The sequence below is a fragment of the Aplysia californica genome, unplaced genomic scaffold (genome assembly GCF_000002075.1).
Source record: "Aplysia californica isolate F4 #8 unplaced genomic scaffold, AplCal3.0 scaffold00066, whole genome shotgun sequence".
Lineage (NCBI taxonomy): Eukaryota > Metazoa > Mollusca > Gastropoda > Aplysiida > Aplysiidae > Aplysia > Aplysia californica.
In genome coordinates, this window is record NW_004797336.1 from 1,388,820 (window position 1) to 1,403,721 (window position 14,902).

A 14,902-nucleotide genomic window follows, 5' to 3' on the forward strand; every position below is an offset into this window, starting at 1 on the left:
AGATTTAAGAAACCGCTCTTTTAAAAAAAATCAAAATTTTGGGCTAAATACACCTGCACAGTTCGCCGACGACTTAGAAACCCACTAATAATTTTTATATGAAGAAAATCTAGTCAGGGGTTTTTCTTGTACCACAAGAGACATCTGTGACAACGATTGAAACTGTCTTTTGTCCTGCAATGTTGTATTATAAAGCACATATTACATGGTCATTAAATTAAAAGATCACGCATGTTTAATTTAGGAATGATTTTAATGGAGACATGTAGAATTCAAAACACCATTTAAATAAAAGATGTATTTTCATAACCTGTGCAGTGCATTTTATATGTATATTGGTAAACCAACAAAGACATTTCTTGAAAAACTTTTCCCCGCTTCTATAGAGTCAGGAACGGGAGCAGTATTAAGTGACAAATGAGATGGTCATTGCCACTGATCGTAATTTACCATCATCATTACAGGGGGGCACTCAACGTGGCAACTTCCATTTCGGAAATGGCATGGACGTCCCAGCCGTTTAGGTCGGTCACCGTTGCCATTATTGTCAATTAGAGGAATCTGGTTTAGATAACAGGACATTCCAACTCGCTGAACCTGTGGGAAAAGGTTGTCCTTAATTGTAGACTGCCCAGTATGTCCAAGAGAACTTGTGGCCAGCAGAGTGGCTGCATTTTGTCCTTATAAAAGTACGTATTTTTCGTTTGGTACCTTTTCAGTGCTCTGTTTCCTGGTATTGTTATGAAGTCTGAAGCCCTGGGTAACATTTCAGCTGTCAAAGTGACACAGCCAAGCACTGGTCATGGATCATGCAAACATGGCTATTAATATACGAATGTACCTTTTTCTTGTGTAGAGACAGGGTTATAACTGACTTTGACCAAAATTGTCAAATTTTCTTTTCGATGACATTCATTATCACAAGAAAACCACCCTAACATTAAATCATCATTAATGGACTGTTGACTTCTGAAAATTCATGTGGCTTTTCTGTATAAATATCGATCGTGTACCCAAGTTAAGCTACTACCAGCTTTGTCCAGCACCATTCAACGCCAGACTTGTTGCTTCTCGCTCATCTGACAACGTCATCATGCAGACTCTAGTTGTATTCCTTGCCGGCTTCGCCTTGTTTGCAGGTATCAGAAAATCGGATGAGTTAATGTAAACTCGTATTTTCTCTCCATCCTGGGTATACTGAAATGAATAAATGTGTTCCCTACATTACAGTCTTAGTGCCATATTCATCTAAGCCTAAGTTGTTAAAGTTTGTAAGTAGATTCTATCAACTTGTGTTACTTGTGTGAGGCTAAGCTAAAGCAAAGTAGCCTGATTAAGTCACTCAGTTCCATAATTTTAAAAAATAATTTCAAGGTAGGTATAGTGTGTTTAAGGGCATTGGGTACACAGTTCCTACGTGCTTCTGTTAAGTAAGCTTCCAGAAAAGAAAGAAATACACGTACAATCAAATTTCGTTGTACCGCTCCCCGTTATACCGCCTGCCCCGCTTACCTCCAGGTTTTGTCAATGTACGAAAAGGAGCGCCAATCCAAACGCAGTATTTACTCCTTCACACTGTCATCCGCCATCTACTAACTGTCTGAGTTGTATGGTCCCTATTCAACTTATATAATTGTACCCCGCAATACCTCCAGCGAATCTTCCACCTGAGGTAAACATTGCACACAGTGCACAAGACCCATTGGTGGGCTACCGTACTTGATAATCTTTCTTCCACGAGAAAGATACAGAGAGATACAGAGAGAAGACTCTTGGCTCTGAATACATGTTCATGTACATGTATATCACCAACAAAAACTCAAAAAGACACTTTTCAAAAACAGATCATACAGCAGAATCATGTTCCTTGAAGTTGGGCAGTAGGAGAAACCTCGTTGAACCGCCAGCCCCGCTGTTCCGCAAACTTCATGCTCGCCCAGAGGGAGGCGGTATTACGAGGTTTTATTGTATTGTTAAAATAAAATTGAAAATGCATCGACTCGTGCCCGTGTTACCCTTTAGAAATAACATATAGATTGACAAGAGTACAGACATCAGAACTCATACAGTTAACTGCAGTTTGGTATCTTTTCTGCCGGTGCAGACTCATGGAAACAAAAAAAAACCCAGTGTTCTCCCACTTGATAAATCCCACCACTGCTTGTCCTTTGCTCCACAGGTGCTCAGGCGTGCTCTGACGACACGAGTCGGTTGGACCGATGCTCAGAGGAGTTCGAGAGGAAAAGTAACCTGTTGATTCCCGACATCGAGGCTGGTCGGAGGTCGCATACCGCCATCTGCCCGTATGTCAGCATTTTATAAATTTGAATATGATTTTTGTTTGGTTGGACCGGTTTATATAACAGAAATGATAAGGATATCGAACGTAAAAACTTGCATTAATGTCTGTACAGTATGTCGTAAATTGAACCAAGCTTTCGTTTGATTTTAGCCTTTTCTTACAACTTCTTTCCATAAAAGCTGGGGGCTAATTTCTAAAATGTATTTTGTTCGTTTTCCTGACTGAAAGAGACGAACAATGTGAATATAAGACTTGAATATTTCTGAAATCTTTCAACTTGTTTATACTTTGAAAACTTACCTGTGTCCCTGCTCCCACTGCCACAGGCTGGGAGTTGAGCTGGAGCAGTGCATGATGCGCTTCGTGAACAACATGTGCGACGCATTTAGCAAACGGTTCTTGAGACCTCTGGTCCGAGATATGATGCAGGCCGCTATGCAGGAGGCTGGGTGTCACTACATGGCCCGTCGGGATACACGTGAGTTGAATGAGTTCTTTTTTTGTTTTTTGTTTCGTTTTGCTTTGTTTGTAATTGTTGTGGGTTTTTTAGGGGGGGGGGGTGTCTGTTCGTTTGTTCTTGGTGGTGGTTTTTATTTTGTTTGTCTTGTTTCTGTTGGTGGGAAAAGGGGGGGGGGGGTGCTTTCGTTGACGTGTTATGTCGCAAAGGCCATTTTTTAAAGGCGAGGCACTTGGCGCATAGCTGGGACAGAGGCACAGGAGAGGCAGGGGAAAAATAGATATTCCACGGGGATGAGCAAAATCGAACTCGAGCTTCCTTATGTTGGCCCAGTTCGAACTGATCTTCTCAGCAGCCTTACAATATATTGCATGTGTGTGTGTTTGTGGTTGTGTGTATGTGTGTATGTGCGTGTAACGGAGAGAGAGAGAGAGAGAGAGAGAGAGAGAGAGAGAGAGAGAGACAGAGAGAGAGAGACAGAGAGAGAGAGACAGACAGACAGACAGAGACAGAGACACAGACAGAGAGAGACAGAGAGAGAGAGAGACACACAGAGAGAGAGAGAAAGTCCGAGCATGGTAAAAAAAAAAAGTACCAAACTATTTGTTGCCTTGCTCATCAGAGAAACTGGTGGCACGTGTCCGGTCGTTGTCCAAGGCAGAAGCCCTCACCACAGAGTGAACAGAGCCGTCGTGCATCTCCTCTGTCTTCGCTCGTTCACGGGGACACAGATTCGGTGTTATAGACCATCTCGGGTAAACCAAATAAATACAAATGTTCAGCACACAACACGACTTTTTCTAAATCACTAGATCGTGTTTTACTGGTCTCCAATTCTTCCAAATGTTTTTTGTTTTTGGTTTTGTTTCGTATTGTTGTTGTTTGTTTGGAAGGGGGGGGGGGGCGTTTATGGCGTTTTGTATGCTTTTTCACTAAGTGCAAATTAAATATTACGGGAACTTCGTAATGATAATAAATAATAAATAGATCTAGCATTTGTATATCGCATACTCCGGCTCAACAGCGAGTTACAACTATAGTATTACCCCCAGCAGACCATAGAACACTCAGAAACATTCTCAGCTTCCCGGGAAGCCTACCATGCAAGCAATTGATTAAGCGCTCAAACACGAACAAACTGACAAGATCTGTCGCCAGAGGCGAAGCGTCTATATAACCAAATAATCACTGCTTCCCTTCCTATTTTTGAAACATTGTCGCAGTCAAATTCAACCATAGACGTAAACCTCATAAATTAAATGTATAAAGACGTTCATAATCACCAATGAACAATAGACTATGCCTAACCTTCAAAACCGTTTCATTGCCACAGAAATAGTCTGTTCGCCCCTATCGGGCCACTCCATAAGCAGTCACAAGCTTTGATTAAGTAAGCTTAAAGTGAGGCTAGAAGAGTCAACCAATAGAGTTGAAGGGAACATGTGCATAGTAGTCAAAACTGTTTCATTGTCGCATATACCCTGTTCACCCCTTTCGGGTCACAGTTATAAACACCCAGACGCGCTGATTATATAAGCGAACTATTACACTGGTCGAGTCTACCGCACAGATGTGAGGGGAACTAACTCCTAATAATCCTTTTACTGCTTCGAGTGCTTGTTTTTTTCCTCGACTTTTTAACGTCCTATAATCAGATCGTGACCTCGATTATGACACTGGCTCCTGGCCGCGAAAAGCTAGACAAAAATCCGCCAAATGTGAAATAAAAAATTAATAATTGGTATGCTCTACCAAAGTGTTTCGGTTGACTGGCATAACCTGCCATTGTAGTACTGACATCTCTGCTTCTTTCCTTGGTGTTCGTGTGTTCAAATCTAAAGTTAAATTTAAGGTTAGTTGGAATAAATATTTAATGAAATACTTTCCCGACTATTTTAGCGGTTGAACATGCATACAACATGAATTCAGGATTTGTTTTCATTCACAACTCAGAGTTGCCGCCTCCAGTGCCAGTAAGATTCTTGTGACTTGTGTGAGTGTGATATCTCCAGGCCCTATCTGGTCCCATTTCACTTTGATTACCCTGTCAAACAAGTCAGCCTTCGCCCCTGTCTGTCGCTGTCTACAGCTGGGTAATCATTCCCACCTGGGTGAAGTGAGGAAAATTCGTGTTAAGTGCCTTTCCCAAGGACACAACGTCAGGCCCCTGGCGGGATTCGAATTCACGACCTCATAGTTGCAAGTCCGAGAGCCAAACCATAGGCCACAGGCGCCACAATAACTGTAATAACTTGACACTTAGCTCGGTCCAGTATGGATATATTATAACGCCTTTTCAAAAACAAAAACAAATTTTAAGAGGCTGAAGCTCCTGATTCACGCTCACTTCCAATAGGAACGAGTCAAGTGAGTGGATGGCCGTGGAAACTCTCAAATATTCTAAATTGAGAAAAAAAAAGCCCCGTCAGGATTTCTAACGGGTTCAACTGCAACGCAGCCCAACACGAAACCAACTGAGCTGACAGCTGCCCGGTCCTTTAAGTGACAGCTTCGTTGATACACATAAGAAGCCACTATGAGACCACGTGAGACATAATATGCAAAGCTCTGTATCGTACACTTTCGAAATTCGAACTGAGCTGATTGTTGGAGTTTGAGAAAGGAGAAGCGTTCTGACATAACAACAGCCACAAATAAAGTGCAAGGAATAAGCAAGATACGGAGACAATAGAGAGGAAGAACTCACAGCGACATCTTCCCGCGCGCACACACACATACACACCCACACACATACAAACACACACACACACACAAATTCACACACACGCACACACACACACACACACACACACACACACACACAATGCGAGCCAATCAACTCTTGCTGTCTCTTTACGAGAACCTCACTAATCAACATCATTCACTGCTATTTACTGCTACCAACTGAAACTGGTTGACATTACCATGCCCACTTATCTCACGGAAGTCATCTGAAAAACTCTCACTAAAATTAAGTGTTTTTCTAGCTTATGAGTCAGATGCCATAACATTAAAAATACAAAGGATAACACACTCCTGAATTCAAAAAGAATATGAACTAAAAGCTAGCGGACTCTTTGAAAAAAGTATAAGGAGTCCAGACATCTTTTTGATGAACAGCTTCAGAAGTGTGTCACTGGGGTTTATTGGACGCATAACTCTGAAAAGAACTGCATTCAAAGAGGCTTCAAGAAGACTGAGCTCTGTAAGAGACATGTTATCACCGATATCAAGAGAAAAGGAGCTTACAGTTTGGTGTGTGTGTGTGTGTGTGTGTGTGTGTGTGTGTGTGTGTAAATGTTTCTGTCTGTCTGTCTCTCTCTCGCTTTGTGTGTGTGTGTGTGTGTGTGTGTGTGTGTGTGTGTGTGTGTGTGTGTGTGTGAATGTTTCTGTCGGTCTCTCTATCTTTGTGTGTGTGTGCGTGTGTGAATGTTTCTGTCTGTCTGTCTGTCTGTCTGTCTCTCTCTCTCTTTCTCTCTCTCTCTCTCTCTCTGTGAATGTTTCTGTCGGTCTCTCTATCTGTGTGTGTGTGTGTGTGTGTGTGTGTGTGTGTGTGTGTGTGTGTGTCTGTCTGTTTCTGTCTCTGTGAATGTTTCTCACTGTCTCTCTCTCTCTCTATCTGTGTGTATCTGTCTGTCTCTCTCTCTGTGTATGTATGTTTTCATGTCACCATTTCGCATTTGTTTGCATTAAAACCTTTCGAGTACGATACGCAACCACACACTGATTTACAGTCCAGGCGTCTCTATTATATAAAAATAACAAAAAGACCGCTGTGGTTCTGACTTCTTTCCTCTATAGAGTGATTACTTTCTTCTGTATAGATCTCCAAAAGTGTGCTTGAACTTGAAGAAATCCTCATTAGATTTCACTGATCTGGGAATGAAGCTTGGGCAACATACTAGGGCTGGATTCTGCTCGGTTAATCGAAGGCTTGTAAAGCAGCGGAAGTCTTGCGCTAGAGTCTTGCGAGCAGGCTTGTGGTTTGATTTGCCTCCTGCTTGCTACCGGAGGGAACTTCCGGTGAGTTGTGACTCGCGGACAGTCCTGCTGTACTGTGTCGTGACGTCGCGAACTCTCGTGGCAGTGGGCTCAGTACATATTATAGATTCTCTGGTTATTTGCGCTGAGAGGCTTGCACCAAAAGTGCAAGATCGGTTGGTTTTTTTTTCATAGTTCGGTTGTAAAAAACAAAAAGCTCTATTCAATGCACTTAAAAATTAATATTGGATCGGCTATTCTTATGATGTTAAGGCCTGTTTATTTTTAATGTGCACGAGCCAAGCGCTTCATCGTCGCACGCAAAAGACCTCAGTTCGATTCCCGTATGGGGAGAAAATTTTACTGAGAACCTCCGTCTTTCTGCTGGGGCGTTGTTCCCTCTCAGCCCAGGTTGGCCCTGACATTGGGTTGAAGTAGGCCTAGCCCGTCTCCTAAATGTTCTGTATTATGTCACTGTGAGTGTAACACATCTACAAAATAGGTTACATACATACGATACAAAAGCCAATCACAACGACCCCTGGAGTTCTCCATTCTAGGGTAATCTAAGTCAACTTATTCTTATTACTACCAGAAACCTAGGTCTCTGTTACTACAATACCACGCTCCCTCTCACTTATCCATTCGCTTAGCTGATCAACGGCGGGAAGTTAAAAATAACTTCAGCTCTCTACGCCTTGCACCAAAACAAGCCCAGCCTCTCCCTTCCTCCACGGTTCAAAGTTCACACAGCGCACAGTACTGTCTTGCTGTTTGAACACATCGGACTGTCTTGTCGCCATCAAGACGGTCCTACGCCATCGAGCCCGTGCCGCTCACTCGGTGTATCGAGACAGTACAAGTCAGCAGGTCAGGTTTGGAGCTTGTCCTGGGGCAAATCTGTAAGCCTAGCGCAAATCAGTACTGTGTGAATTGTGGGGCCTGTGGCAGCGGACGGGACTTGAGGCTTGCGCAGGCCTCGATTAATCGGGTAAACTACAGCGCCACGCCGCGCAGTGACTCTGTGGGCGAGATCTCTCACTCTCCCCCTCTCTCTTTTTCTGACGTAAGTGGCTTCGCGGATTGCAAGCAGGGTGGGGATGATGAGGGGGCCTGACACGAGTGGCTTCGCGGATTGCTAGTTGCTGTGGACTTGAAGTTTAGACTAGACAAAGGAGGTTACAGTTTGCGCTAGACTCAACTTATATTGCTGGTGATTTGATTTGATGATTTGACCTACTGATTTGAGGCTTGTGACTTGAACTAGGGGCTTGTGAGCACGAGCGGGTTTGCTACCGGGGTACAGCCCTACAACATACATGTTTGAGTGCAGAAAGATCCTTTACGATTTTTCGTCTTTTCACTCTCATTCAACCGGTGCTTGTGGTGCAGCAGTAAAGTGCTCTGCTGTTGCACGTAGAAAACTTGAGCTTGATTCTTATGTGGAGAGAATTTTTACGGAGCACCTCAATCTTTCTGCTGGAAAGTTGTATCCCTCTCAGCCCAAGTTAACACAAAACAGCCTACCTCCTAAATGATCTAAAGTGTGTCGATAAAAAAACGTGCAAATTGATACCGTATGTTATACTCTTACTCTTATCAAAAGACTTTACATCTCTTTCTCTCTCTCTCTTTTTCATTGTTTCGTCAAACATCACGTCATGTGTAACAAAAGATGATTTTAACTTATTTTAAAGAATGGAAGGGGGGGGGGGGGGGGGGGGGTGTTGAAGTACAACTTTTCTCCTTTTCTTTACTTCTGTTACTAGGGACAGTGATTCCCCTTTTGAACTAAGCTGTGTCTAAATGGATACTTTGTTTTTTGTATAAGTAAAAGTTCAACACCACCTGCAACACAATAAGGCCGTAAAAAAGGGCAGTCGATTACAGGTGTTATAAGAGAGTAATAAACACAAAAACGAGGAGAGATAAGGACGATAGATGTTTTATAGGAAAGAGAAGGAGCAAACCACACCTGGGCACCCGTCAACCATCTGCTTGGACACTTCATGTGAATACAAAACGTAATAGATGAGAAAACAGCTACACTCTGGTACAGACTCCAATCTGTCCATACTGTTTTCCAATGTCATATTAATCAAGCCTTAATAAAGCCTACGTTACACAACAAACATGCGTACTTGTGCGAGTACTCTACATACCCAACTAAATAAACTTCCCTAAGTGCCTGATAAATTACATTTCCTCACAAAAACTGAAATCTTAAAGGAAAAATAATAGAAAACAAGACAACAACGTCAGGAGCTGTATAACCAAAAAGTGTATTTTAACACAAGAGTAAAGAAACAACTTCATAAGATACACAAATAATAAAGCAAATGATCATCAAAACTCAAGATGTTCAAATATGAAAAAAGCAAATGCTTACATCCAGAAGCAGACAGGAACAATATCAGTGCCACTCTTTGGCTGCACTAAAGTCACATATACCTGTATAATGCAACAACCTCACCAGCTATTTATAATGTAGTGACCTCCTAAATACAACATTATACAAAGCCTGCAAAAAGGAGTGCACATTGTAATCAATGAAGTCAAAAGTACATTTAACTTCGAAATTCCAGAGGGGACTTCCATGTTAAATGATATCACAGTGTGAATGGTGAACCTTCTATCTTCAATAAAATCACAGCGTGCACACACTCCATAACAGACAGCAGGATTCAAAGCTTTCAGACTATAATAATTACCTTAGCACACTTCTCACTGACACTCAGGAACCCTGTCCTCAACAAGACTCCACAACATACGTCCTTTGTCACTGTCAACTGTGTTAAGCGGAATGACACTGGCAAATAATATGGCAATTCCAATGCAATTCAACACTGCACCCAGTTTACTGCATAAATACAAGACAATTATCTAGAAAAAAAAAATTAACAAATACTTTGTTCTCATGCCCAGTTTATTTGTAAAAGGAAGAGCATCCCCTGGAAATCATTAACAAACCCTAAATGTAAAAAGGAAAATTAGAACAGATGCATATCACTATAGAGAGGAATTTTTCAACTCAGCCTTTCTTCAACAGTGCTTGCAACTCTCCTATCAGTACTATAATTCTCATCCTCAATTACAATAATAGAGAAAAAAAGTAAAAATTATTTGGGTAAAAAAAATCAGTACCCAGAAGAAAAACAAAGGGTCAAACTGATTGGAAGATGCAAACAATTTATGGTGCCAGCTGAGTTAGTCTCTTGAAAAAACCCAGAAAAATCAACCACAATAGCATTTCTGTGGTCCCATGATCCTCACAATCCCCTTGAAGTGAGTCATATTCAGTTAAGTATGGAGGGGTTGAAATGACCAGATAATCTCGCTTTGTACAAGGAGAGAAACAAACCCTGATGCTTCACAGGATGTTGGGACTGACAGAAGAAAAAGTTTCATGAGAAAAGTCTGAGGATAGCCCCCCATATTTTCGCCATATGGATAGATCTTTAAAATGAAATTGGACTAAAAACCGGGTTCATTCATTCAGACAGATCAATGAAGAAAGAGGGAGAGAGATAAACAGATACCCAGCAATAACAATATGTTGTCTACCATGCTTGTGTAAACACCAAAAAAGAACGAAGTATTACCTCCAAAAGATCTATCAACGCTGAGCAGATTCAGCTCCGAGTTTCATAAGACCCTGTGGAAAGCACAATACGCCTTCGCTGCAAACAAACTACAAGGCCTGCATTGTGGGTGATGTTTGTTGTGGGTTTCTTCCAGTACATACAACTGGGTGCTGATATTCATGAAAACAAGAACAAGAATCAAGTTCAAAAGTGATTTCACCTGAAACAACAAGTTGACCATCCAGCCAAGCGAGTGGGACTGTCAAAAATGAAAAACAATTAGTCAATGCTGCTATTAAAAAATGAACACACTATGAGTGCATCTAATTTTTGGAAATAATATTACATGTACTTCAAACAGACAACAACAAAAAAACAACAATAGGGACTATCATCATTTTCATATTCTGGATGCCAAATTTGTTTTGAACACCTGACAAACACATATATGAGTCACAATAAAAAATATGTATGAAGTCAGGCTTTAAAATAACTTTAAAAGAAAAGACCGAGAAATAAGAAATAGCAAATTTCCTCCAATAAGAATAATAAAATAAAAGGAGTAAAATAGGCACTGTTCCAAACTACAGACAAACGTGTTGCAAAAAACATTTCATGTCCTGTGATGATAACATGTATCACTGCATACCCCAAAATGTGCCAGAGAATGCCTATTGTAGTGAGTACAAAGAAAAGATTCATGATAATGACTCTTTCATGTGTGAACATAAATAACACTTTTGTTGCTGTCTTTTCCTTTCATTTGATTAAAAGCAGTCCTCACTTCCCTCATCCCTTAGCTTCCAAACTGTTTCCTGTTCGCAAGTTTGAACATTTAATTCATTTATATCTTGCTGAGGGCCCCTCTTCATTCATAAAAGGTGGAACATACTTCTTTCTTACATTCTCTAGTTCTCCACAGGTTTTTCTGCATTCTTCAATCTTCCATGCTGCAAGCATGTCCTGAAGCAGCATTGCATGAGCAACGAAAGCATCATTTTAAAATCCTTTGAAAAGTAAGTTTCATTTGAAATTCTTTCCCGGATGAGAAAACACAGTCCATGCATCATTCATCTAAAGCACTATGCTCAGAATGCACACTTAAGAACCCCGTTGCACAGCTGCTTTCCCCTGACAGCTGATTCATTCAGACAAATAGCTCTTGATCAATTGTCTGCTGTACCGTAAATAGTGGAACAAGCGTTTCAGGCATGAAAAGTCTGCAGAAATACAGACATGTCACAGTCATATCCAACCCCTTCCTCGGCTACTGGAATATGAAAGGCTAGTCGAGACATAGCTTTTACTCTACGTTATGAATTGAGTGCTGGCCTTCGAAAATATTTTGCTGTGGTCCCACATTGTGAAGTAACTAGTTCACACTGCTATAACTAACACTCAGATTCAATGAAATTGAATATCAGGCCCATTATATCTGAGTTTCACAGTACTGATATGCAGTAAAGTAAAACAGATTTGAAAGTGTATGTAGGAGAGACAAACAAAGTCATCATCTTTCAGTGTACAGAAAGAGTAATATTTATCACTACATAGCCAGTTCAAGACTGGCGTTCATCATAACGGTAAATTTGATTATAGAAAGTTTTGATCCCAAAAGTACAGCTGTACGATCAGCTTTCAGAATCCAAATCCACGGTCAAATTTGAAGTCAAAAGTAAAGTCAAATCTGCAACTCTGGTTAAAAGCAGCATCCTAAACTCCAGATTATAACTTACTTCAGTCATACATTAGAGACAAGGGTGCAACCATTGTGAAGCCTCACAAATGGAAAGAAACCCAAGTACACTCTTTGTAAAGCAAAATATTGCAACATTATGTAAAGTATACAGGACAATGATATGCCTAAAATGAAAACAGCACATATATCATCAAACTTTCGCCAAAAGAAAAAGAAACAAGAAAGATCATTGGAAAGAGAATGTCAGAAAGAAAGGAAACAAGAGCAGCAGAGAGATAGAAACATTCACATAAAGATTGACAGACAGTTGAACGTAAGAGAGTGCACACATTCTGTGGTCTTCTCCGAAGGCTGCTATTATGTTTAAGCATTTCATCTTTGAAGCCTTGCTCATTACTGTACTACTGACCACAGCACATACACTACACTTGTGGGACTGCTACACTGTGCACAGTGAGATGATCTACGAGGAGCAGTGACATCTAACCCTTGACTTTTGGCACCATGAAGAAACTGTGTAGTGCACTGTAGGACATCTACACTCAAGAAGCTGATAACAGACAGCTGAATGAAAGCCTAATAGTTCTGTGCTAGGCATAGTGCACATACAGCAGAACTGTACATTCTTAGAATAAAATATGTGCAATCATACATCAACATATCTCAAATGGTTATCAAGAGACAAAAAGAAACAAGAATAACATCAAGGATGAAAAACATTAAAAGATTGTTTACATTGTCAACCATGCTATCAAATTCAATTTGGAATGTTCATTAAACTGAAACATATGTGGAAATATCATACAGTCTACTTTCATTTCATCCTTAGATGCAAAACACACAAAAACATTCGCTCATGAACAAACATTTCTGGTAAAAAGTCAATCACTGGGCCATGTCAAACAAGAGGAGCAGTCTCAACAGAGGCATGAAATAATGAAACAGATATTGAGGGCAATCCCAAATGTAAGACATAGCTACCTCAGTTGAAGCACCCTGCTCACACTCACACCATCCATTTTTTAAATCTGGAATGAGATACCTGCAAAAGGCCAGGACACATTCTAACCACTTGCAGCTTTAGAAAATCACATCTTAAATATTGCACTGAAAAAAAATCCCCCAAAACACAAAACAATTTTAATATAAGTCATTTGCTGATATAATCTCAGCATCGATGGGTAGCCAGCTTTGGCAGTGAGGCATGCCAGAGAGCATGTCAACAGTTCAGCTATGAACAAAACTGAGATCTTAAGTCATACCGTCATTTTGACTCAAAAGTTTTACTTGAGGGGAAACAAATAGTACAGAATTTACACACTAACTGCCAGCCACAGCTATGCAGGATGGCCATACACAAAATTTAAAGAATCGTCATGAACAAGATAGAGGAAAAAGTTATGCAATAATTCTGATTGTTTTACCTCTCTCACATGACCATTAAAAAAATCTGATATAGTGCTTTATTCACAGCCTTATGGAATGGTATCTTCAGTATGAATTGGTGCTACTTTTTTCTAGCAAGGTTCCCGGAACATTTTGGATTGCTTCCTACAAGACAAGTTGACATTCACATTCTGGAAATATCGGGTAAAGTGGAAGTTTTGGGAGCAGACCCGATTGTTTGAACAGCAGGAGCTGCACAGTCATTCACAGACTAAGCAAGACAAGCCACCAAATCACTGTATGGAGACTCTGGAGCTGCGATGGCTTGGAACGTTGATAGGAATGCTCGTCGCTGTCCCTCCTCCGTCAGCTGGCGATAAAAGTCAAGTGCACACAAACAGAACAGCTGTCGGTCTAAGCTTTCCATGTGACCCATGCGTCCCAAGACATGTGGAAAACTGTGCAAAGTTAAGGAACATTATGCAACATGGAAAAAAAAAAGTCATAAATATAAGCACTTGTAGTAATTGGATATCAATTAAAGAAGGCAACTTTTTAGTTTTCAAACTTGTCTGGTTGAGCAAATGTTTTCAAAAATAACATCTTATATTTATTGCCTCACATCATCAGGCCAGCAAACTTAACCCTTAAAACCCTGAATTCTTTTTTTCAAACCTCCCTAGAATCCTGAATTAAAAAATTGAGATACTAGAAAAAATTAGGTTGGTTCATTGTTTTATTTACTGTGTCTTTAATTGTTGTTAGATTTTACTGAAGTTTGAAAATGTTATTTATATATGAATGCACAGTCTGGACAAAAAGGGAAAAGGTTAAAACACTGGTTTTTAGGACCAACTCTATGACTTAAGTCTTGTGTGTGATCCCCGACTCCACTTCAGTCAAAGTATCATTAGACCCAGCCGTAGATCTAGCCTCTGATAGCTTTAGTGGTGATCCCCTGCCACTTCCACTATCGCCAAAATCATCATCGATGTTATGCGGAACAATGCAATCGTCTTCAACTGTCATGGTTATCGATATATCTGACTAGGAGATCATAATTGGGGTCTGGTTCAGGATAAAAAACGTTTAAAAATTTGCAGCCTGAAGGCCCTGGCAGCGAAAAGAGACTAATTTTTCTTTAAAACTCGCAAAATTTCCTAACTTTCGATGTAGAACTGCTCTCATAACATTATCGGTACTTTCTACTCGCAACAGAGTCGTCTGGAGTTACATCCCCTGTTTCTAGCGCTGGGAATTAAAAGATAAAGATAACCAGCGGTTACCAGCGGTATAGGATAATACGGTGTAAACGGTTATCAGCAGTATAGGGTTTTAAGGGTTAAACAGCAAAAACTAAATTTACATATCAACAAAAAATATTTACCAGAAACCTGGCCATGGACAAATTATCTCCCACTTATTTATTAATATACTTGGGAAGTTATGATATTCCAGACAGATCAAGTGAGACATTCTGGTTGTGCCAAAAA

The 14,902-nt window shown here is 40.5% G+C and overlaps 2 protein-coding genes across 2 annotated transcripts in view; one reads left to right on the forward strand and one right to left on the reverse strand.

The window, feature by feature from the left end:
- Window positions 1-451: 451 nt before the first annotated feature.
- On the forward strand, window positions 452-3,570 carry LOC106011174. Its single transcript, XM_013079871.2, has 4 exons — window positions 452-1,139; window positions 2,180-2,303; window positions 2,629-2,780; window positions 3,382-3,570. Exons 1-4 carry the CDS (start codon window positions 980-982, stop codon window positions 3,438-3,440), a joined length of 495 nt encoding a protein of 164 aa, XP_012935325.1. The 5' UTR covers window positions 452-979; the 3' UTR covers window positions 3,441-3,570.
- Window positions 3,571-9,002: 5,432 nt separating this feature from the next.
- The window catches only part of LOC100533536 (huntingtin), a 69,635-nt gene continuing 63,735 nt past the window's right edge, over window positions 9,003-14,902 (reverse strand). Inside the window, exon 63 of the mRNA XM_005093588.3 lies at window positions 9,003-13,867. Within this exon, the coding sequence (XP_005093645.2) occupies window positions 13,681-13,867 (187 nt within the window). The 3' untranslated portion in view covers window positions 9,003-13,680. The remainder of the gene's footprint in view (window positions 13,868-14,902) is intronic.

Bases quoted from the DNA above. Each gene is read 5' to 3' on its own strand.
- LOC106011174 (XM_013079871.2), top strand. From the start codon at position 980: ATGTGGCTTTTCTGTATAAATATCGATCGTGTACCCAAGTTAAGCTAC. The intron at 1,140-2,179 runs GTATCAGAAAAT...TTTGCTCCACAG, and splicing joins CGGCTTCGCCTTGTTTGCAG to GTGCTCAGGCGTGCTCTGAC. The intron at 2,781-3,381 runs GTGAGTTGAATG...CTTGCTCATCAG, and splicing joins CATGGCCCGTCGGGATACAC to AGAAACTGGTGGCACGTGTC.